The sequence below is a fragment of the Saccopteryx leptura genome, chromosome 10 (genome assembly GCF_036850995.1).
Source record: "Saccopteryx leptura isolate mSacLep1 chromosome 10, mSacLep1_pri_phased_curated, whole genome shotgun sequence".
Taxonomy (NCBI): Eukaryota; Metazoa; Chordata; class Mammalia; order Chiroptera; family Emballonuridae; genus Saccopteryx; species Saccopteryx leptura.
The window spans coordinates 29,798,228-29,823,155 of record NC_089512.1 but is presented as its reverse complement, the minus strand read 5'-3'; the positions used below and the strand labels follow the sequence as shown (position 1 = coordinate 29,823,155).

General features: G+C 42.9%; 1 protein-coding gene across 1 annotated transcript in view; it reads left to right on the top strand.

Annotated features, from left to right (window-relative positions):
• KAT2B (lysine acetyltransferase 2B) overlaps window positions 1–24,928 on the top strand; it is a 127,146-nt gene that overhangs the window by 82,621 nt on the left and 19,597 nt on the right. The window contains exons 7-11 of the mRNA XM_066351554.1: window positions 5,451–5,557; window positions 11,040–11,165; window positions 13,986–14,122; window positions 17,432–17,640; window positions 19,064–19,190. Of these exons, the coding sequence (XP_066207651.1) occupies window positions 5,451–5,557; window positions 11,040–11,165; window positions 13,986–14,122; window positions 17,432–17,640; window positions 19,064–19,190 (706 nt within the window). The remainder of the gene's footprint in view (window positions 1–5,450; window positions 5,558–11,039; window positions 11,166–13,985; window positions 14,123–17,431; window positions 17,641–19,063; window positions 19,191–24,928) is intronic.

Here is a 24,928-nt window from a genome sequence, read left to right as displayed (position 1 = left end):
ATCCAGGGAGGAGGGACAAAGGGACCCTCTCCTCAGCCCCCTCTGCACGTCTTCTTGGGGAGCACAGAGCCCATCTATCATTAGCTTGAATTTGTGTTGACTGCAGTCTTAGCTCCTTTAGGCCCACCTCATCCCACCTGGGGGTCATGGTCTCTGAGCTTCATAGAACGGGGTGTTGCTTTGTTCTGTGTAGTCAGCTGCCAGGAAGCCAGAGGGGGTTGGGGTGGGGAGTGTGCAGAAGCAACTTCCATCTACTTAGAAGTGGTGCAAGAGAACTCAAGTGGTTGGTTTTTCTGTCCTAGATCTCCAACCGATTCTAGGACTGGTGAATCGCTCCTGCCCCAGCTGCAGTGGGACAGTCCCCGTTCTCTGTGTAAACTAGACCTGAAGAGTGGAGCTGGACAGGAAGAGAGGGGTCCCCTTTCACACTGACTTGTGTACCTCTGTGCTGAATATCTTATAGAATATACATACTCTTGTGCACCTTGCGTTTTGCACTGGCCAGAGCGCCAACATAGAAATAATCATTTAAATCTTTTTCAAATGATGGCGGGCAAAGGGAATAGGAGGTTGCAGTGTTGCACCATTGGCCTTGGAAATGCTTTTTCCAATCTGAGAACCAAATATTTTAGTGAAGAGTCTGGCCGCTACTGAGAGGGGCTGATGTGCGATGGATGACTGGGCATGGAGCAATGACAGCAAGGCACAAATGAGACAGTTCCTTTTGTGGGTGTCATTCTGCCTAGAGCAGCGCTTGGTTGGGGAGGTAACAGTTTTAATTTCAAAAGGCTTTCTAGGTATGGAAGAGCCTTCCTTCTCTGCACCATTGAGAACTGCTGGTGTAGAGAATAGAGTTAAAGAAAAGGAGGTATTATATTCTTTGACCAGAGATGGAGGAAACCTTGTTTTGGTTGCAAAACTAGGTTTTTATTATTAAGTTACTTTTACTGAGTTACCCAGTTTGTGTCTTAGGGGAGATTTTCTTTTTCTTTTGGTGATAGAGAGAGAGAGAGAGAGAGAGAGAGAGAGAGAGAGAGAGAGAGAGGAACAGATAGGGACAGATAGGAAGGGAGAGACATGAGAAGCATCAGTTATTTGTTGTGGCTCCTTAGTTGTTCATTGATTGCTTTCTCATATGTGCCTTGACCAGGGGGCTACAGCAGAGCAAGTGACCCTGTGCTCAAGCCAGCAACCTTGGGCTTCAAGCCAGCAATCTTTGGGCTCAAGCCAGTGACCATGGGGTCATGTCTGTGATCCCACACTCAAGCCAGATGAGCCTGCGGTCAAGCTGGTGACTTCAGGGTTTTGAACCTGGTTCCTCCACATCCCAGTCCACACTCTATTCACTGTGTTAGGGAAGATAATTTTAATTTTTAAAAATCAGTTAGGTCCCAAACAACAACAAAAAGGGTTTTTAGTTAGAAATTGACTAAAAATTCTTTGGTTGTCTAACACAAATCCTAAGCCTTAGGTGAAGGATGTTATCGGTAAATCTGATGAGACTTCCCTGAACGTCCAATACTTGCACTTAAGTCATAGCATCCTGATTGTCAGTATTTTCTTGAGAAAAGCAGCTGTTGAGACTGAGGCATGACATGAACAATTTGGCTTCCTCCCGGAGAGAAAATTCAGAAGCACTTAAACAGCAGTTTGAATGTTGGCCCTAAATGGGTTGTGAACTCTGGGCATGCTCATCTATTTCAGGGGCTGCCTTTTAACTAGTCTAAGCTCCTTTCCTTGGAGACTAAAGCAATTTTCTTACTAACGTCTCTGTTACATTTGCTGCATAAGCAGCATTTTATGTTTTCAGATTATAGTTGTCATTCAGTCTCTAAGCCAAGGGACAAAGAGGGCCCCCACCCCCACTGCTGGTGCTTAGAAATTTTAATTCCCTCGCATAATAACAATTTTTTCCCTCATCCCAAATGCATTTCACTTCTTGCAGATATTTGCTAATTATAGGGTGTTTTGTTCCTTCAACCCATAGTTCTGGCATGCTTGTGCTGTTGAGCTAATCAATGCTGCTTTTTCTCCTCTTTTACTAATAGTAGGGTAAGACTACCACCCACTTCTCCTCTTGAATCTCTTTTCATGGACGAGGACAACATTTGAGGCTGTTAGGGATTTATACCTACGGGTTTGGCAGCAGAATCACACACACGTTGAAGCCCGAGATGCTGGTTGAGGCTTGGGAACTGTCGCCACTCGAGAGCGGCAGCCCCATCCTGCCACCCAGGGTGGCCACGGTGGTTCCCACAGGCATTTTCAGGGCCTTCATCCTTACCTGCCTGCTCTTCCTCTGTTGCCCTTTCTCCCACTCTGCCTGCTTACAAGGTTGTTGCTAAAAAGTTTGGTATCTATATCTCATTCTAAAAATGATAAATGTCCGTGTTGATAGAAATTTGGCTAAGAAGCATACCACCAGCTATAGCCATACCTTTGGTGCTTTTAGTATTTCTATATATTCTCCAGGTAGTGTGTTCTTTTATTCTACAGGCCTTTTTGTATCCTGTATTTATTTATTTTTATTTCATATTTATTTATTTATTTATTTATTTATTTATTTATTTATTTATTTATTTTCAGGGACATTGAGAGAGTCAGAGAGAGGGATAGATAGGGACAGACAGACAGGAACGGAGAGAGATGAGAAGCATCAGTTTTTTGTTGCGACACCTTAGTTGTTCATTGATTGCTTTCTCATATGTGCCTTGACTGTGGGCCTTCAGCAGACCGAGTAACCCCTTGCTCGAGCCAGCGACCTTGGGTCCAAGCTGGTGACCTCGGGGTCTTGAACCTGGGTCCTCCACATCCCAGTCTGACGCTCTATCCACTAAGCCACCGCCTGGTCAGGCATGTATTCTGTATTTATAAAACCAGCACTATCTTGTATCATTATATGAGACTGTTCTTTATTATAATGAAATAACTACATATGTGTATACATATATAACACACATATTATTTTCCTAAATTACTAATGGTGTTTGTCTTTGGGGAGTCTGTGCCTGGCATTGTGAAGCATGTTCTGATTATATGATTACTGGCAGGGAAGGAGCCTGGAGGAGGAAAGGACATTTACCTTTGGGATGATGGGCAGTTGGGGAAATCTTGAGTGCTACGTAAGGGAAAGGCAGGTCTGCTTCGGGAAATGGGGAAATGAATCAAGGACCTCCTCTCATCTGCAAGATCAGAATGTGATCTTAGTAATGATTTTTGCTCCTTTTGCTGTCTGTCTTTCTATGTTTGGTAAGAAACATACTAAAGTGGGTTGTTTTTTTTACAGAGACAGAGAGAGAGTCAGAGAGAGGGACAGATAGGGACAGACAGACAGGAACGGAGAGAGATGAGAAGCATAATCATTAGTTTTTCGTTGTGACACCTTAGTTGTTGTTCATTGATTGCTTTCTCATATGTGCCTTGACCACGGGCCTTCAGCAGACCAAGTAACCCCATGCTCAAGCCAGCGACCTTGGGTCCAAGCTGGTGAGCTTTGCTCAAACCAGATGAGCTCACGCCCAAGCTGGCGACCTCGGGGTCTCGAACCTGGGTCCTCCGCATCCCAGTCTGACACTCTATCCACTGCCCCATCGCCTGGTCAGGCCTAAAGTGTTTTAAAACTTCAATGGTGACTTGCTTAGCAAGGAGAAGTGACTCAGGAGGTTTCAGTAAACCATGAATTACACGATCGAGGGAGGGTAGGCATTCACTCAAATGACACCTTGTTTTTAAATCTTGAATGAGTAACAAGTCAGAAGACCTCCCCCCCAGGACCTTTTCCCATCTGTTTTCACTTCCAAAACACCAACTTCTTGTTTCCCCGAAACTGTCCAAAATCTTGTAGGCATTGAGAAGTGAGAAAAATAGTAGTACTTTCAGGAATGTGATGATGATGATGATGATGATGATGGTGATGATGGTACGTGGCCTTTGATTAGTTATCCAAAACCATGGTACTAGATACGTTTTACAATTCAAAAATTAAAAAATTTTATAAAGGTAATTAATATAACACATGTGCCATATACCCAGGGATGGGGTTAATAACCTTGACTTAAATTCATTTATAATTGTAAAGACAATAAATAGACTTATGTATGTTAAGATCAGATTTTGTTGCCAAATGTATTATGGGAAATCTTTTTTTAAGGGCTTTTGGATTTTATAATTTCAGAGAGGGGATAGAGATGGCTTATAATAATATATCAGTACAATATAAACTTCATGAGGGCAAGTGGTTGTTCTGTTCACCCTGTCTTTCCAGCACCTAACCCATTGCCTGGCACATGGCAGATGCAGTCAATTGATGTTTATCGAACGAATGAATGGATGAATGAATGAATGAATGAATGAAGCACTTATTCTAGGGGTCAGACACCATTTTTGGCACGTACATTAGCTTATTCCTCACGACCACCCTATGCAGGAATTACTATTGATATTTTTATTTTATAAAAGAGGAAATTGGGGAAGAGGGAAGTTAAGGACTTGTTTCAAGGTCATACGAATAATAAGTGGTGAGCTTCATAAATAGATTCTGGAGCCCCGTATTCCATGTTCTTCCACTAGAATTTATGTTTGTTAAAAGTGGCTCACAGGAAGACATTCCAGTGCCAGAAGTTTAGATTTGTGCTGATATTTTAACCAGAGTTCTTCAATTTTGGTGTCCATGAATTGTCTTAAGTATTTACCAGAATTTACTCTGAGGCCCATTCTCGGATTCGGACTCAGTAAGCCTAGGTGGGGGTTGTGTAGCTGTCTTTCAAACAAGGCCTCCAGGTACTTTCTTTGGGCCCCTAAAAACTTGAGATCCATTTGGTTTATAACATGACAGGAAGTATAACTTAGTAATTAATCACTGGTTCAATCAGTCTTGGCCTTGAATTTACTAGTTGTGGGACTTTGTACTAGTTATTTGACCTCTCTCTGCCTTGAGTTTTTTTCATGTGTAACGTTATGAAGATCAAGTGTGTTAAAATAAGAGGTATATGTGTGTGAGGTGAATCAAAATAAAGTAACGTAACTCATTGGGTTGATATGAGGATTCAAGAAGTTATTAGAACTGTCCATGCACAGAGCCAGCACTTGATAAATGTTAGCAACTTTTATTATGGTGATGACTGTGCTAATGACAGGCCGAAATCTTGCTGAGACTCACTGAGATAGACTCAGTGGGATGCATTTCCACTGCTGTAATGCTCTGTGTAGTCTATGTTATGTCAATCTCTGCACAGTCAAAAGAACATAAATTTGTAGAAATATATTTCTGTGTTCGAATATAACCAGGGCTGCCCAACTAAATCATCATTTGAGTCATAAATTACTGGCCTGTCTCTGAGTCGAATTTGAGATGCTGACGTTGAGGTGATTGCCATAGATGATTAAAGCTTTTGTCCCTCTGGTACTACATTTGTTTCTGATCTTACTGTTTTTTTCATTCTTGTATCTAGGTTTCTGTCCATGTTAGAAGAAGAAGTTTATAGTCAAAATTCTCCCATCTGGGATCAGGATTTTCTATCAGCCTCTTCTAGAACCAGCCAGCTAGGAATCCAAACAGGTAAATTTGTTTTTGCATCCATCAGAGAACAACCAGGAAGTGTTACTTGCAGCTCACTCAGCATTTATTTGTGTTTTTCATCAAGAAAAGGAAGACTGGAGCCGGCACATTTTGCACCTGCACCTCTATAATGAGGAGAGCAGGTGCGAATCAGTGAAAACAACTACTACTCTTCCTGTTGGGTTTGCTTAGCTTGCACACGACAGAGTTATAGGTGTAAAATACCAGGCAGCTCAGCTCCGTAGTCCACCGCTGGCTCTTCTTAAAGACACGTGTAGTCTCTGTCAGTGGCCTGATGTGCCCGGGGATCAAGTTTCAGTCTGGGTTCTGAATCCATGATGTCTGTGCTGTGTGTCAAGTTACTGGCATGGATAATGATAGGATGGTGAGTGGAAGACAGCAATGTTGAGTCTCAGGACATGAAGAACTTCCCAGTGGGGCCAGGACATTTTTGCCATTGCCTTGAGTCAGCCAGTGGCATCACCTGGCGTTTTGTGAGGATGGAAGACATGCGAATTGTAAGAGTCACACTGATTCTAGAGAGAGAATCTGAATTCCTGCCTTTGATACTAGGGGGATTTGGAGAATTTTGGCAGTCATTTACCTTCTTTTTTTTTTTTTTTTTTTTTTAAAGATTTTATTTATTTATTTTAGAGAAGGGGGAAGAAAGAGAGAGAGAGAAGGGAGAGAGAAAGGGGGGAGGAGCAGGAAACATCAACTCTCATATGTGCCTTAACTGGGCAAGCCCAGGGTTTCAAACTGGCAACCTCAGCATTCCAGGTCGATGCTTTATCCACTGCGCCACCACAGGTCAGGCTTGGCAGTCATTTATATTTGGCCATGGGAAGAGACAGAATGCAGAAATTTGATGTTAGAGATCTTAGTAGCTCTAGCTCACTGTGTAATGTGGGGGCTTGTGAGTATCGCCTCCAGGAAAGATAATTTTATTCTTGCTATTTTTTTCCCCCCCAAAAGAACTTTACATTCAATAAAAGTCATCCTTTTTAGTATATGGTTCTGTGAATTTGGCCAAACACATGTAGTTGTGTAACCACCGTTACCATCAGAATATAGAATAATTACATCACCCCGGAAAATTCTGTGGTACCCCTTTGTAGTCCATTTATTGCCCTACCTCCAACACTGGCTTACCACAAAATTTTTTTCCTATAGGTCTTTTTATTTTATTTTTCTCCTTTTCCAGAAGATCATATGAATGAAATCGTGTAGTACATAGCTTTTTGAGTCTGGCTTCTGTTTTTGGCATAATGCATTTCAGAAGGTCCTTAAACATTTTTTTTTTTTCATTTAGAGCCCAAGTTTGGGTGTAAATATAATTAAATTTCTACAAAGCAGAATTCTTTTTTTTTTTTTTTTTGTATCTTTCTGAAGCTGGAAATGGGGAGGCAATGAGACAGACTCCCACATGCGCCCTACCGGGATCCACCCGGCACGCCTACCAGGGAGCGATGCTCTGCCCATCTGGGGCGTCACTCTGTTGCGACCAGAGCCACTCTAGCGCCTGAGGCAAAGGCCATGGAGCCATCCCCAGCGCCCGGGCCATCTTTGCTCCAATGGAGCCTCGGCTGCAGGAGGGGAGGAGAGAGACAGAGAGGAAGGAGAGGGGGAGGGGTGGAGAAGCAGATGGGCGCTTCTCCTGTGTGCCCTGGCCAGGAATCGAACCCGGGACTTCTGCACGCCAGGCCGACGCTCTACCACTGAGCCAACTGGCCAGGGCCCAAAGCAGAATTCTTAATGAATGAGATATTTTGCTTTGGAGCAAACCCTTTTTGTTACAAAATACATCTTTAAAAAAAAACAACTTTAGGTTGTAGAGTATAATTTCATGTTTCTCTGGCCCCAAACCTGTAGTGCTTTAGGGTCTGTCTGTGCATATACATGCTCCGCCCAGAGCTGAGGTGACTGGCCGTGTTCTCTGAGGTGACTGATGTATCTCTTGTAGTCCTCTGTGTCCCTGTGCTGCTGACTGTATCTTTGTCTTTATCTCTGCTCGCTTGCAAATGGCATCTCTCCCACAAACTCTTTCCTAATCTTGCTGTGCTTTCTTGCCAGGACCTGGTCTTCTTTCTCCCCCACTTCACAGAACCTGCGTCTATCCTGTCCTTGGTTCTCAAACTAGGTTGCACAGTGGCATCACACACTGCTATTTAAAACGACACTGGGCCCTGGCCGATTAGCTCAGTGGTAGAGCGTCGGCCTGGCGTGCAGAAGTCCCGGTTTGATTCCCGGCCAGGGCACACAGGAGAAGCGCCCATCTGCTTCTCCACCCCTCCCCCTCTCCTTCCTCTCTGTCTCTCTCTTCCCCTCCCGCACCCAAGGCTCCATTGGAGCAAAGATGGCCCGGGCGCTGGGGATGGCTCTGTGGCCTCTGCCTCAGGTGCTAGAATGGCTCTGGTCGCAGCATAGTGACGCCCCGGAGGGGCAGAGCGTCGCCCCTGGTGGGCGTGCCGGGTGGATTCCCGTCGGGCACATGCGGGAGTCTGTCTGACTGTCTCCAGCTTAAGAAAAATACAAAAACAAAACAAAACAAAAAAAACCCACACTGATTTCTGAGTACCTTCCCAAGAGTGTGCGATGGAATTTGCCTACAGTGTAGCCTGGACAGTAATAATAACTGCTATTTCCATTTAGTGCTTGCCTGTGAAGTTTGCATCATGTCTTTCAGCCTTGGCACAGATTCTGGGAAGGTGCTATCAGATCTCGTTAAGTAATAGAACTGGGTTTTACACCCGGGTCTGTCTAGTTCCTGAGCACGATACTACATTACAAGCCAGAGCTCTAACCACTACGTCCCACTACTTTCCTGTGTGTTGCAAACATGTGGGGCAGATGCTTGTGGAAGGAACGAATGAAGAACAGTTTTCTCCTTCAGGCAGGAAGACACCAAAGCTGTTCAGCAGGGTCAACTTAGTTCTTTTCTGGGAGGGGGGGTGTCTTCTGGAGAGACACTCCCTGCTCAGATGTCCCCTGACCCTTGCCTGCTTAAAATACTTCCCAGCCTGTCCTACTTCCAGCAACGTGTCTGTCATAGGACAAGATGGAGAAGACAGAGGTTATCTCTGTCCCTCTGGGAATTTCATGTTTTTTTCTGTGGCTCAGGCTGTAACCCAGCTAAGCCTCACTGTACTCCTCACATTACCTGGAGCCGTCAGAAACAGGCTGTCTTCTCCTGTTCCACTTTAATTGCAGTGTGTTCTCTTTGGGGAAAGAAGAGTGTAATCATCAACTTAATTGGCACGTCTGCACATCTCTGCAACTGTAATAAATGACACTCATAATGATGGCTCTGAAGTTTTGCAAGATACTCAGATGTCTTCAGAATCACCAGAGCTTCCTCTTTGTGTAGAATCACTTCAGAGCACTTTTGTTTTTTAAATGGAATTTTATTGGGGTGACACTGGTTGACATAATTATACGGGTTTCAGGTGCCCAATTCTACAACATCGTATTGTGTGTTCACCCTCCTCTCCAACGTCAGGTCTTCGTCCATCACTGTTGATCACCTCCGCCCCATACCACCCTCCCCCTGACCCCGGCAATCTCCACACTGTGTACTTTGAAATTCAGGAGGCCTGTATGCTGGAAGGAAAGCCGTGCAGCCTGGCGTTCGGGTGCAGTCTGAGTCTTTCCATACAGACTGCTCTGCGGTTAGGAGTGCCGTGCGTGGCTGTGTCTCTGTTGTTTGGGTTACTTGGACCATGGCTTCCTTGGCTGCTGCGGACATGCTCTGCACACTGAGCTGAGGCTGCGTGGAAACTTAGGTGCACGTCCTCTCTGCTAGGCCTACGCCCACCAGGGGCGACACTCTGCCCACCAGGGGGCGATGCTCTGCCCCTCTGGGGCGTCACTCTGCCACGACCAGAGCCACTCTAGCGCCTGGGGCAGAGGCCAAGGAGCCATCCCCAGCGCCCGGGCCATCTTTGCTCCAATGGAGCCTTGGCTGCGGGAGGGGAAGAGAGAGACAGAGAGGAAGGAGGGGGGGGGGGTGGAGAAGCAAATGGGCGCTTCTCCTATGTGCCCTGGCCGGGAATCGAACCCGGGTCCCCCGCACGCCAGGCCGACGCTCTACTGCTGAGCCAACCAGCCAGGGCCTCGTCCTCTCTGGATGTCTGCCTGCACTGCCATACTGCCCTGTAGGTGGTCAGTGTCACTGAAAAGACCTGCCTCCCTCATCAGCTCTCACCTCCTCGGCTACAGATCAGAACCGCACTAGCCAAGCAACATCCCGTTTCTTTCAGTAGCTTAAAAAAAAAGGGTTTGTTTGGAAATGCTCTCAAACTTAAAGAAGAGTTACAAGAATCGAAACAAGAAATTTAGTATACTGTGTATTCTTCACCCAGATTCACCGATAGTTAACATTTTGCCGTACTTGCTTTGTCATTTCTCCTCTCTGTTTATTTTTAAAAAAAATTTTATATATTGCATTTTAGAACGAGAGAGAAAAACATCGATCTGTTATTCCCCTTATTTTTGCATTCATTGGTTGATTCTTGTATGTGCCCTGATCAAGGATCTAACCCGCAATGTTGACATGTTGGGACGACACTGACCAGCTGTGCTACATGGCCAGAGCCTCTCTCTCTCTATTTCTGTCTCTCTCTCTCTCTCTTTCTGTCTCTCTCTCTCTCTCTCCATATATATATATATATATATATATATATATATATATATATATATATATATATATATATATACTTTTAAACTATTTGAAAGTTGCAAAGATTATACCCTTCTACTGACTTCAGTAGGTATCTCCCAAGAACAAGGCCATTCTCTTATTGAACAGTATAGTTATCAAAGTAAGGAATTTTAACCTTGGTGCAAGGTTAAACCTTATTGTGTAATTTATGGGTTATTTTCCATTTTTGCCTCTTACCTCAATCATGTGGTTTATAGCAATTTTTGCATCTCATCAGGAGGCACGTAATGTTGGCCTCTCTTGTTATTGTTGGTATTAAACTTGATCACTTGGTTAAGGTGGTATTTACAAGGTTCCTCCACTGCAGTGTCACCATTTTAACTTTTGTAGTAAAAAAATCCTTTGTGGGGGAGATACTTGAAACTCTCCTCTGTGCATCAGGATTATATACTCACAAGGCTTAGCCTCACAGATGATTCTCCCGAATTAAGTGTTATATGCTGGCTGCCAAATTAATTTTTTTAACTTCTATCTTTTTTATTTATTTGTTGGCATTCGTCTGTAGGGAAGAGCTTTACTTTTCTCCACTTATTTATCTGTTCATTTGTGAATTAATCAACATGGACTGATAATCTTTTCAGTGGGTTAAATAATCCATTACTGTCTTTATTTTTATTCTCACACTGATCCTATTTCTTTTCTTTTAAAGATGACTTCTTTTTAGAGGTATGGGGCAGGAATGGGATCATTTCACATGTACTTCGTTCCTCATTGCCTGAGAAAAGTATCATCTAACACCTTCTTTTTCTTTCCTGGGGGCAGTCATCAGTCCACCTCCTGTGGCCGGGACGATTTCATACACTTCAAATTCATCTTCCCTTGAACAGCCGAATGGAGGGAGCACCAGTCCTTCTGGCAAAGGCTCTTCTGGGCTTGAGGCAAACCCAGGTAAGCACTTTGAGGGATTACTAGAGGGCTGCGATCTGCCCTAGAAATTCTGTTGTAATCTGAGAAGTGCCAGAGGCAGGCTTAAACCAAGTACAGATTGTTCATGTCCAGGATTTTAAGGTCTAGAAATGACTTTCAGCTATGTTGGGTAGTTATTCTTGTGTAACAAACCAACCCAAAATGCAGAGCCTTAAAACAGAACCGTAATCATCTATTTTCATAGGTCATTCTCTGTGTTGCTTGGTCAGTGGCTGATCTCAGCTCCCTCATGAAGTCTCGAGTGGGCTTGCTCATAAGTTCTGCTTGTCGACTGGGGCTCTCTGTTCTGGGTTTGACAAAAACACTGAAGGGGGAGCATCGCTGTTCCACATATTTCTCCTCTGCCTCCTGGGATCATTGGGCTTTTCCTTTGGCAGGGGGAGGGCAGAATATGTCCTTATGATACCAAAGAAGCACCAGAGAGGAGGTAGAAATAGTTTTCTTGATGCCTAGGCTTAGAACTGTTATATCGTCATTCCTGCCTCATTTTATCATCTAAAGCAAATCACATGGTCAAACTCAGAGTCAAAGGATGGAGAATGTACTCTACATACATACATCGTCCTTCTACAAAGTCACATAGGAGTGTGGATACCAGGAGGGTAAAGAATTTGGCCATTACTGTACTCTGCCACATGGGCGAAAACATCTCTTCATTGTAAAGTTTTTATTTCCCAGTTATGTAATGTTTTGAAGGTTGCATTTCTTTTTTTTAAAAAAAGTTTACTGATTTTTAAAGAATGAGGAAGGGAGAGAGAGACATACAGAGAGAGAGACATCGACTTGTTGTTCCACTCATTTATGCTGTCATTGGTTGATTCTTGAGTTTTCCCTGACTGGGAATCAAACCTGCAACCTTGGCATGTCGGGACGACACTCTGACCAACTGAACTACCTGGCCAGCGCCTGAAGGTTGTGTTTCTGTCTACCAGCTTGACATCAAACCCATCCTCGGATATGACCAAGTTTGACATTAAAGAAGTATCACCAAGAGAAAGGGAGAAGAACCTGACCAGGCGGTGGCGCAGTAGAGAGAGCGTCAGACTGGGATGCGGAAGGATCCAGGTTCGAGACCCCAAGGTCGCCAGCTTGAGCGCGGGCTCATCTGGTTTGAGCAAAAAGCTCACTGGCTTGGACCCAAGGTCGCTGGGCTCCAGCAAGGGGCTACTCAGTCTGCTGAAGGCCCACGGTCAAGGCACATGTGAGAAAGCAATCAATGAACAACTAAGAAGTCGCAATGCGCAACGAGAAACTAATGATTGATGCTTCTCATCTTTCTCCGTTCCTGTCTGTCCCTGTCTATCTCTGCCTCTGTTAAAAAAAAAAACAACAAAAAAACAACAACAACAACAACAAGAAAAAGGGAGAAGAGAGGATTCTAGATGGAGTACTAAATACTTAGATTGTGTGCCACCATTCTCTCTCTCACGTCCCAGGGAGACATCACCAGTCCAGAAACCCTGCCAATGAGCTTGGATGCAGCCTCAGATTCTTTATCATAACACTATTAGCAGTCTGTCCAGTGTGGGGCTTATCAGTTGTACACCTCAGCTCTATAGCATTACTCTCAGGGACTCTCGGAATTTGAAGGCTTGTTGGTCACCTCCAATAACAACAACTAAGAGAGCTGTGAAAACAAGAACTCAGGTCTTGTTCAAATTCACTTAGTAATTAACACCTAATATTTCTGGAAGCATCTCGTATGGATAAGACACTTCACATTGGCCTTCTTCTTAACTAAAGATAGTGAGATTCTATATGGAAACGTGCTCAGTGGAGTTCATTCCTGAAGGAGCAATTCGATTAGGACCTTTGCATTTTTAGACGATTTTAATTGTAAGGATAAATCTGTGTTACAACAGAAAGAAATAAGGAAAACCAAACATGATAGTAGAAGAACACAAAAAGCCTCCATGCAGTTGAATGAGGAAGATGGGAGAAAGTTCTCCGGTCTTTGCCTGGTCTTTCCCAGCACGTGACCTTCTCGAGAATGGCCCTGCTCACTTTGTGAGGCATCATTTTAAAGCATTGTGAGTGATAAAGAATGAAAAATTTACCACAAAAATAAAACATCTCACTCGTGTATCTCAAATATATATTGACATATATAATATATATAATATACATACACAGACATATAAAAATATATATACATATGTATATGGAAGCGCAAATTAACAAAACCATAAGGAGAAATAAATCAACCCACAGTTGAAAGTGAAGAAACATCTCTTGAGTAATTCGTAGGTCAAGCAGACAAAGCTATCAGTAATGATCTAGAAATCTTGAAATCATGATCAACAAGCTCAATCTAATGAGATCATCACTCCTAAAAATTGGAAGATACACGTTTATTCCAAGAAGACACTCCACGTTTATCAATAATTGGTCATGTTTGGTCCCTAAAGCAAATTTCAAAAAATTTTGACATTTTAGTATTACATGGATGATGTTCTCTGATCACAAAATTGGGACTAAATTAGAGATTAATAATGAGTGATAACTAGAATAACTCCTTGCATTCACTAATGAAGAAATGCATACTTTCATGCTTTAATGACATATATCAAGTTAAAAAAATTATTGTAGAAAATATTTAGAATGGATCTGTGGTTGGCAGTTATTGTGACCTCCCTGCTTTTCCACCTTCCGCTGCCACCTCTTCCCTAGAGAAATGGCTTTCATACCCATTCGTATCATTAGAAAATTGGTTGGAGTGGTCAACATGTTATCTGCTTTGTGTTTAACCCATTGTTTGCCTTTTTATTTTGATCATCACAGGAGAAAAGAGGAAAATGAATGACTCTCATGTTTTGGAGGAGGCCAAGAAACCCCGAGTTATGGGGGATATTCCAATGGAATTAATCAACGAGGTCATGTCTACCATCACGGACCCTGCAGTGATGGTTGGACCAGAGGTCAGCAGGGCAAACCTGGGCCGCCAGCCCGTAGAGCCGTTAGCTCCCTAGCCATTCTAGCTGTCTGGAATTGGGATGGTATTCCTGAGAGTTGGCGTGCTCTGCTACCCTGGTTTACATTTAACCTGGTGGTCAGGGTAGGGAGGATAGGAAAAGTTGGTTAGAGAGGTGATTTCCCTTGATGAATAGCTTCATCACAGGGAAACTTACTAATCATCTCACATAGTTGAAGCCATTTCTCCTCCCTCAACTATTTATCTTGAAAAATTTAAGCCATCATTATTGTTGCAAAAATCCCATGATAAATTCTTCAGATTCACCAATTATTTACATTATGCTACATTTGCTTTGTCTCTCTTTCTCTTCCTCTCTCCTGTGAACCTTTTGGAATCATTTCAAAATCAAATACAGATGTCATAACACTTAACCCCTAAGTCAGGGGTCGGGAACCTTTTTGGCTGAGAGAGCCATGAACGCCACATATTTTAAAATGTATTTCCACGAGAGCCATACAAGCACCCGTGTACCTTACGCATTACCCAATTAAAATTTGGCATTGTCCCGGAGGACAGCTGTGATTGGCTCCAGCCACCTGCAACCATGAACATGAGCAGTAGGAAATGTAATACATGAGAATGTTTTATATTTTTAACATTTTTTTTATTAAAGATTTGTCTGCGAGCCAGATGCAGCCATCAAAAGAGCCACATCTGGCTCACGAGGCATAGGTTCCCGACCCCTGCCCTAAGTACTTTTGCCTGTATCTTGTAAGATTAAGACTATTCTTTTACATTACCAAATGTAGTTATCACTATCAGAAAATTTAGTTATGTTAGAGTATTGTCTAATACAGTGGTCTCCAACCCCTGGGCCGCGGACTGGTACTGGTCCGTGGGCCATTTGGTACCGGTCCGCAGAGAAAGAATAAATAACTTATATTATTTTCGTTTTATTTATATTTAAGTCTGAATGATTTTTTTTTTAAAAAAATGACCAAGTTCCCTCTGTTACATGCGTCTAAGACTCACTCTTGACCCTTGTCTTGGTCACATGATACATTTATCCATCCTACCCTAAAGACCAGTCCGTGAAAATATTTTCTGACATTAAACTGGTCCGTAGCCCAAAAAAGGTTGGAGACCACTGGTCTAATATATGGGTGACATACTACAGCCTGTAGGCCAAATCCAGCTCACTGTCCAAGATTGTCAATAAAGTTTTATTGAAACATATTGTCTGTGATCTGCCTTGCACTACCAAAGCAGATTTGAATAATTGCCACAGGGGATGTGTGGCTTGCAAAGCCTAAAATGTTATCTGGCCCTTTACAGAAAAGTTTGCTGACCCTTGGACAGGCCATATCCGAATTCCCCATATATCCAGATTATGTCCTTGATAACATTTGTTGCATTTAGTTCATATCTCTTCAGCTTCCTTTGATTTAGAACAGTTCCAACCCTCTTTTGGTCTTTATGGCAGTGCCATCGTTGAAGTGTCCTGGTCATTAGTTTTGCATAATGTCCCTACATTTGGATTTGTCTCCTCACTCAAGGTTAGATTTAATAAAGTGTTTTGGGTAGAAGTACTGCAGTTGTCTCATGCGTTCCATCTCGAGGCAGGGCACTTTAAGACATTTATGACAGCTTTCAGGAAATCAAGAAGGGTCTTGGAGATTATTTTGCAAAATATCCTTTTAAACATCTTTTTTTAGCGTGGTTCTGCTAGATTAAAGTATCTACTTTTTATTTGTCCTGTTCTTTAGATATTTATTTTATGGCACTAAAATAATTCGGAGAACTAGAATGTTGTCAGAGAATCATTATGAAATTGTCTTTTCCATTTCCTTCTAGATAACCAAACCTGGGGACAAAGATTGTAGTACAGGGGTCCCCAAACTATGGCCCGTGGGCCACATGCGGCTCCCTGAGGCCATTTATCCGGCCCCCGCCGCATTCCAGAAGGGGCACCTCTTTCATTGGTGGTCAGTGAGACCACCGCAAAGCGCGGCGTCGCTCACATACAGTACTACTTCTGGCGACGCGGAACGCATGCCTCACGGCTCTGGAAGCACGTCATATCACTTGTTACGGCTAGCAGTGACAAATACGGAACCGGACATTGACCCGCTCATTAGCCAAAAGCAGGCCCATACTTCCCATTGAAATACTGGCCAGTTTGTTGATTTAAATTTACTTGTTCTTTATTTTAAATATTGTATTTGTTCCCGTTTTTTTTTTTTTTTTTTTTTTACTTTAAAATAAGATATGTGCAGTGTGCAAAGGGATTTGTTCATAGTTTTTTTTTATAGTCTGGCCCTCCAACGGTCTGAGGGACAGTGAACTGGCCTCCTGTGTAAAAAGTTTGGGGACCCCTGTTGTAGTACCTCTATATACTTGTCTTTCAGGGGTTTAGTAACTTCCCAGGTTAGGTTAGCTCAGGTTTCCCAGCTATAAACTGGAGATGCAGTCACGCCTCTTAGAATTTGTTGGGTGGAGGTTGTAGCGTACTGGAGTTGGCTCATACTGGCACACAAAGACAATTGTGATGCTTTCAGGAATGCTGGTTGTTAAATATGTTGGTAGCTTGAAGTTGACTACAGTGGTACCTGGTCACCTGTAGACCAGTGAAATGAACAAGTTCTCCCCAGCAGGGCTTTTCTTCCCTGGGGAGCTGTTTGTCACCTGCCTTCCCCTGGGTGGATTAAGTAGGATGGGGTCCATTAAGTGCTGGGGCAGGTGATGCTGCCTGCGGTGTTTGAGAATGGGTCAACAGATGCTCCTCTGGAAAGAAAACTGTCCTCTAAGGAGAGGTATTAAAAATATAAACATGAGTGCCACCACTGGCCTGTAAGGAACATTTGGGATCTGTCATCCCGAGGGTCCTATAAAGCTCAGCCAGAGGGGATCCCTCTAAAGCAGGGGTTGGCAAATGATAGCCCACAGGCTAAATCCAGTCTGCCTTCTTCCTTTTAAATAAAGTTTTATTGGCACATTGTTATACCTGTTTGTATATGAATTATCTGTGGCTGCTTTCACACTATTAGCAGGGTTGACGGGTTGCCACAGAGCTGGTCCCTGACAGAAAAGTTTGGTGACTCCTAATCTATACCAAATATCCACGTACATGTGTTACACTCTGACCTCTCAAAAAGCTTTACCTGTCCTTTCTATCTTGTTTCATAATATGTGTTGTTTGGGACCCTGGAAGTTAATAGCTTGTTAGGACATAGAAGAGCCCTGTTGACACGTCCTGTCCCCACTGCCTTAAGAGAAGAGCTCTGTGTGACTTTTCCTGTGTCCTGCATCCCAGAACAATTTTCTGTCGGCACACTCGGCCAGGGATGAGGCGGCAAGGCTGGAGGAGCGCAGGGGCGTGATCGAGTTTCATGTGGTCGGCAATTCCCTGAACCAGAAACCGAACAAGAAGATCCTGATGTGGCTGGTCGGTCTCCAGAATGTGTTTTCCCATCAGCTGCCCCGAATGCCCAAAGAGTACATCACACGGCTGGTCTTTGACCCGTAAGTGGTGCCTTGCTCCTTCTCCTTTAATCTCCTTTTTAAGTAAAAGAGGAATGACTCAGAGTGAAAGTCAGCCATAGTCACCTACCGCATCTTGTCACCTCTTGTCACACTGAGTACAGAGCTACATTAAGATAATTGCCATGTCTAAAGCATTAAGATTAATTTTTCAACAATGCAATACATTTTCTTGTTAATGATAACGAGGCTGTGTGTTTTAAGTTAATGGGGACTCTCCTGTGCTTCATTTATTATAATAATGAAAGTATGTAAACACCAGGATGACACCCCACTTTTTTTTAATAGAGAGGTTTTATTTATTTATTTATTTATTTATTTATTTATTTATTTATTACAGAGAGTGAGTCAGAGAGAGGGATAGACAGGGACAGATAGGAACGGAGAGAGATGAGAAGCATCAATCATTAGTTTTTCATTGCGCGTTGCAACACCTTAGTTCATTGATTGCTTTCTCATATGTGCCTTGACTGTGGGCCTTCAGCAGACCGAGTAACCCCTTGCTGGAGCCAGCGACCTTGGATTCAAGCTGGTGGGCTTTTTGCTCAAACCAGATGAGCCCGCGCTGAAGCTGGCGACCCCAAGGTCTCGAACCTGGGTCCTCTGCATCCCAGTCCGATGCTCTATCCACTGCGCCACTGCCTGGTCAGGCAACATCCCACTTTTTTTATACTCAAAACTGTTGATTTTGGTGTCTTAACTAGGTATTATGGTTACCTGGGTCTGGAAGCCCTGGGAAAATTATTAGGGTGTCAGACAAGTTAACTTTGAAAACCCATTGCATTAACGCCCCCAATCCAAAAAAACCCCCCAAAACTAAACTTCTCTAATTGAGTGTATTTTAACATATATAGCCCAACAGCCTGTGTGGACTGTGATTCGTGCATATGACAATTCAGAGTGGCATTTTCGACAAAGAGGGGCTCTGACAGGATTCTATAAGGCAGGTTTTGGCAGATGGTACATGTGGATCTTGCATTGTTTTCCATAATGTTTCTGTAATATTTCCGAGTAAGACTTGTCTTCAGAAACGGTGCCACTTTTGTCTATGACTCTGTGTGTCCATGACCCCCACCACGGGTCCCTTGGAATGGCATTGGGTGTACCCCTGTTCCACACTCTGGAACATGTACTCTGCTGTTTATTTGTAAACCTCAGACCGTGCTTAGGTGGCTGACATTTTGTTCTGGTGGAATCTCCGATGCAGACGTCAGAGGCAAGCTTGCTCTAAAAAGTCCACAGTAGAGAATGATCTGGTGAGATAGTGGCTAGATAAGGGAGGTTTCCATAGAAACTGAAGAAAAACAGTGCCCCTCCCCTTCCTGATTGGTTAATAAGGAGCACCCCCCAAAAAAAATACATAACCAAGATAGGTAAAACTTTGATATAATCTTATTTTTTTCAGGAAACACAAAACCCTTGCTTTAATTAAAGATGGCCGTGTTATTGGTGGTATCTGTTTCCGTATGTTTCCATCGCAAGGATTCACAGAAATTGTTTTCTGTGCTGTCACCTCAAATGAACAAGTCAAGGTAAGCATAACCCAAGGTCTTAGAAGAAAAGCACAATGTATTTTTCACTAAAGCTGCGGAGCTGGGGAAAGCCATGTCCAGAGAAGGTTCAAGATGGAGCTCAGGACTCTGAGAAGTCCTCTCACTGTGAGTGTGTGTGTGTGTAGAATAAAATGTTCCACATAACAACAGGTGTGGTTCTACCAAGGCCTTGTGGGACCTGGCGACAAGGTACAGGGACAGTGCACAGCCCCAGATGCAACTCAAGTATCATCTATGGCAAGTGAGGGAGGTTTGAAAATAAATCACAGTGTTCATTGTTAATTTACACATGCAGATGTATACACACGCAACACACACACACAACTGACAGTGAACCGCCGGAAAGGATGTGGTGTGATGTGGATTAGGAAGATGTTCAGGTGGCTTATACTTCAGAAAGATTTCTGATGACTGTGCCCCTCTCGGGGGGACAAAGGGACTAAAAAAATTGTGTAAGGGAAGCTGTGAGAAGTTTGAAATTTATGACTGCGTTCCGAGTGTTCATGCTGGGTTTGGAATGTAGTGTTTTTCAGGGGGTGGTGTGAGTGTGACTAATGGACCTTCCCATTTGCTGTCGGCATAGGCCGCTTTTTCCCCAGGAACTACGGCTGTTTTATTGATCTCGTGGTTGGTGTCACAGTGGGACTGGAATAGACTAGACTCAGTTGGCAGAAAAAGCTCTGATCCAGATTAGGTTGTGTTCTGCTCTGCTGCCCTTAGGATAATGAGAGCAGGAAACATGTCTTTAGAATATTATTCACTTGGTAGTTGGGGAGTCCTAAAGAATATTGCAAAAGTATGGTGGGCAGTGAGAAGACAGGTAGCTCAGGATTAGATGGCTGTGGAGAAAGGTCGTGGGTAGGTGTGCGGCAGTGTTGTCCCATGAAATACACTATGCCGTGCCCATGTGAGCCATATATGTGATTTTACATATTCTAGTGGCCACATTAAAAATAAAGCAAAATTTGTTTTTTTAAAAAATACATTTTATTTTACCCAGTATATCCAAAGTACATATTTTCATTGCAAAGGTACTCAGTGTTACAAAGGATTATTTTGGTGTGTGACAGAGACAGAGAGACAGAGAGAGGGACAGATAAGGACAGACAGACTGGAAGGGAGAGAGATGAGAAGCATTAATTCTTCGTTGCTGCACCTTAGTTGTTCATTGATTGCTTTCTCGTATGTGCCTTGACGGGGGCCTGGGGGGGGGGGGGGGCTGCAGCAGAGCTAAAGCCAGGACTTTGGGCTCAAGCTGGTGAGTCATGCTAAAATCAGATGAGCCCGCGTTCAAGCCGGCTACCTCGGGGGTTTCGAACCTGCGTCCTCCGCGCCCCAGTCCGATACTCTATTCACTGCGCCACCGCCTGGTCATGCATGAAGGATTGTTAATGAGACATTCTATATTCTTTGTTTTGTACTCAGTCTCTGAAATCAAGTGTGCATTTCACACTTGCAGCCTGTCTCGACTTGGACTAGCCACATTTCAGATGTCTCGTGGGGCATCTGCACACATGGGGCCAGTGGCTCCTTTGTTGGGCAGTGCAGGTCTAAGGACACTGCTGCCTCATGTAGCTACAAGGGAGCAAGGCCATTTATAGAAACCAGAAATAAGAAACTGGAAGGAGTCATTCTGTGCTTGAGAGCTACAGCTAGTGCTGTGGGTGCGTTTGCTTTCATTAACAACTTTGCTCTGGTCATGGTGCCAATTATAGTCACCGAGACTGTTTATTCTCACAAAGCACAAATGGGCCTTTTTGCTTTGGACTCATAGGACTAAGCATCAAAGGGCAAATTCATTAGTCTTATATTTGTTGTGCTGACCGGAAAAGGAACGGGCCCAACCGATGTCTGGTTCTTTTTTAAGGAATTCTGATGGTACGTCTTTAGATAATTGTTGTGTTTATCACTTTTTTAAGAAAAAATTATTTTCCTCTAGCCAAAGTGAGAAGCAATTCCAAATATCCAGAGTTTAGGAACTTATTTAAAAGGAAATTTTTATTTGGCTTTTCAGAGAGAGAAGAGGTGGAAAATATGCCCTTGGTTTATAATTTCAGAAAAAGGGTTGCATAATTTTTGTTTTCAAAGAAAGCCACACCACGCACCTTACTGGGAAAGGTTGATTAAGGTTGACTTGGATACTTTTAGGGATACCAGAGAGAAACTAAAGGTATTTTATATGAATTGGATGCTTTGTCTTATTACTTTCCAGAAGGGCACTTTATTTTTTTTCCGAAACCCTGTAATTTTCTAAAGACTTGAAGGAAGGTGGCCAAACATCACAAACTCAGTAAGAAGTAGGGGGAAAAAGCATTTCTTGTAAGTGACTTATAACGGTAGTTATAGAAAATAAAAGATTATTCTTTCAAAACGGAATAGCATGGATGAGTTTGATAGAAGCCCATTTTGGGTAACACCTATTTGTGAAAACAGTATGCTCTTAACTGACTGGTTTAAAATTTTTATTTAGTATATTTTTTATTTTACTTTATTTTTTTATTTACAGAGACAGAGTCAGAGAGAGACAGGGACAGGCAGACAGGAACAGAGAGATGAGAAGCATCAATCATTAGTTTTTCGTTGCGTGTTGCGACTTCTTAGTTGTTCATTGATTGCTTTCTCATATGTGCCTTGACCGTGGGCCTTCAGCAGACTGAGTAACCCCTTGCTGGAGCCAGCGACCCTGGGTCTAAGCTGGTGAGCTTTTTGCTCAAGCCAGATGAGCCCGTGCTCAAGCTGGCGACCTCGGGGTCTTGAACCTGGGTCCTTCCACATCCCAGTCCAATGCTTTATCCACTGCGCCACCGCCTGGTCAGGCTTTATTTAGTATATTAAAAATTTCGGCTAAATGATGCTTTAGGGCCTGACCTGTGGTGACGCAGTGAATAAAGCGTCGACCTGGAAATGCTGAGGTCGCCGGTTCGAAACCCTGGTCTTGCCTGGTCAAGGCACATATGGGAGTTGATGCTTCCAGCTCCTCCCCCCTGTCTCTCTCTCCTCTCTCTCTCTCTCTCCCTCTCTCTCTCCTCTCTAAAATGAATAAATAAAAAAAAAATAAAATAAATGATGCTTTAGAACAGGGGTCGGGAACCTATGGCTCGTGAGCCAGATGTGGTACTTTTGATGGCTGCATCTGGCTCGCAGACAAATCTTTAATAAAAAAAATAATAACGTTAAAAATATAAAACATTCTCATGTATTACAATCCATTTAATTCCTACCGCTCATGTTCATGGTTGCTGGTGGCTAGAGCCAATCACAACTGTCCTCCGGGACAACACCAAATTTTTATTGGATGATGCATAATGTACACGGGTCGTTGTATGGCTCTCATGGAATTACATTTTAAAATATGTGGCGTTCATGGCTCTCTCAGCCAAAAAGTTTCCCGACCCCTGCTTTAGAATTTGTATCCACTTATTTTGGAGTACCATGCTTAGGACCAAGTTTCTGTGAATGCTTTACAGCATGAATGTACCTTGCTCAAAGCACACACAAGACAGTATTTGGGAATATACTTTCCATTCTTCACCTGGTTTTGAGGATATCTCATCAACTAAGAATTATTTGGGTTTGATATGATATGCAACTTTAAAGTTACATACCTAATACTTATTTACCATAATAAATATTTAACTCAACACTCAAGTTACCAGACAGATTTGGAAAAGAATCCTTTTGGTGGCAATTAAAAGTTATTTTAAAAGGCATCCAAACAAGGGAAATAATTCTGGGGTGAAAATCTATAAACACTTGCTTATAGTAGCATAATGTTGTCAATGCCTCTTTAGCCAAAGGCTCTTTTTAGCTACCACTCTGGCCACTCACAGCGCGAGACACAGAGAGGATTCTGGGTAAAAGACATAGCCTCTACCCCGAAGCAACTTGGAAGATGGAAAATCTCTTTGGAGAGGTGACAAATTAGTGACCACTGGTGAAAAATATCTTATGAAGGTTTTGAGAAGCTATTTACAAAAGAACCATTATTGTTGTTTTTGAGTGATTCATTGGATTTTGGGTGAAGGGGAGGGAATTTATAGTTCTGTTGATTCCTTGTAAGATAGATGGTGTACACAATAAAAACCTAGTTCTTTTTCTTGAACCACATCTGTGTTAAAGTGGATTTCATTAGAAAACACACACTTCTTACTGATTTCTAGACATTACTGTTTTTATGCTCAGGCATTTCCCGCTAAGTAGCTATCCCTTCTCTTCAGGGTTTTGTTTTAGTGTTTTTTTTTCTTTCCATTTTTCTTTAAAAATAACAAAATGACATAGATCATATACAAGTACATTTTCAGATAAAACAAATACCATTCCCCCTTCAAGTCACTGTCATCCCACTATTGTCGTCTTGGTGTGCAGCCTTCCATTTGCCTCGCTACTGATTTACATGCACAGTAATGTACCCGTATGTAAGAGGTGACTGTGTTTTGTTGTCATCATTTACATAAATAGCATTCATAATGTATGTACTTAAAAATACTTTCCATTATGTCTTAGGGCAGGGGTCTGGAACCTATGGCTCGCAGACAAATCTTTAATAAAAAAAATAACGTTAAAAATATAAAACATTCTCATGTATTATAATCCATTCATTTCCTACCGCTTATGTTCATGGTTGCGGGTGACTGAAGCCAATCACAGCTGTCCTCCGGGACAACACCAAATTTTTATTGGATTGTGTGTAATGTATACGGGTCGTTGTATGGCTCTCATGGATTTACATTTTAAAATATGTGGCGTTCATGGCTCTCTCAGCCAAAAAGTTTCCTGACCCCTGTCTTAGGGAATCTTCAACTTTAGTGCACATATGTAGCTATTTCAATTTATATTTATATCAGTAAAAATGAAATAAAATTTAAAATTCAGTTTTCTAGTAGTTCAGTACTCAGTAGGCACATGTTACTAATGGCTACCATATAGATAAAGAACACTTCCATCATTGCAGAAACATCTGTTAAACAATACTGATAGAGAGCTATTTTTATACAGTATTTTATGTTGGCAGCACCATAATTTATGTAATCATTTCCCTATTGACAACATTATGCTTTTTTCTATCACAGTGTTCTGTTTGCAAATGTTTTTCTAGACACTGAGACATAGAAGTGCTGCATAAATGAATGTGGCCACTCTGAATTAAAAACTTTCTTTTCACTTTTCCCTTCTCTTCCCTTCCCTTCCTTTCCCTTCCCTTCCCTTCCCTTCCCTTCCCTTTTCTTCCCTTCCCTTCCCTTCCCTTCCCTTCCCTTCCCTTCCGTTCTCTTCCCTTCCTTAGTGAGAGGAGGGGAGATAAGGAGACAGACTCCCACATGCACCCTGACTAGGATCCACCTGGCAACCCCTATCTGGGGCTGATGCTTGAGTACCAAGCTATTTTTAGTGCCTAAGGCTGATGTGCTTGGACCAACCAAGCTATCCTCAGTTCCTGGGGCCATTCTCAAACCAGTCGAGCTACTGGCTGTGAGAAGGAATGAGGGAAAAAGGAGGAGAGGGGTGGGGGAGTGAAGATGGTTTCTTCCTGTGTGCTTTGACCAGGAATTAAACTCAGGATGTCCATATACTGGGCCAACACTCTATCCACTGAGCCACCAGCCAGGGCCAGATTTGCCCTTTTCAATGGATTTACCAATTTATATTTTCACCAGTGGTATTGGGGAATATCATATATTCCTGTTCTTACTGACACTGAGTACCACCAACCTTGAATATGC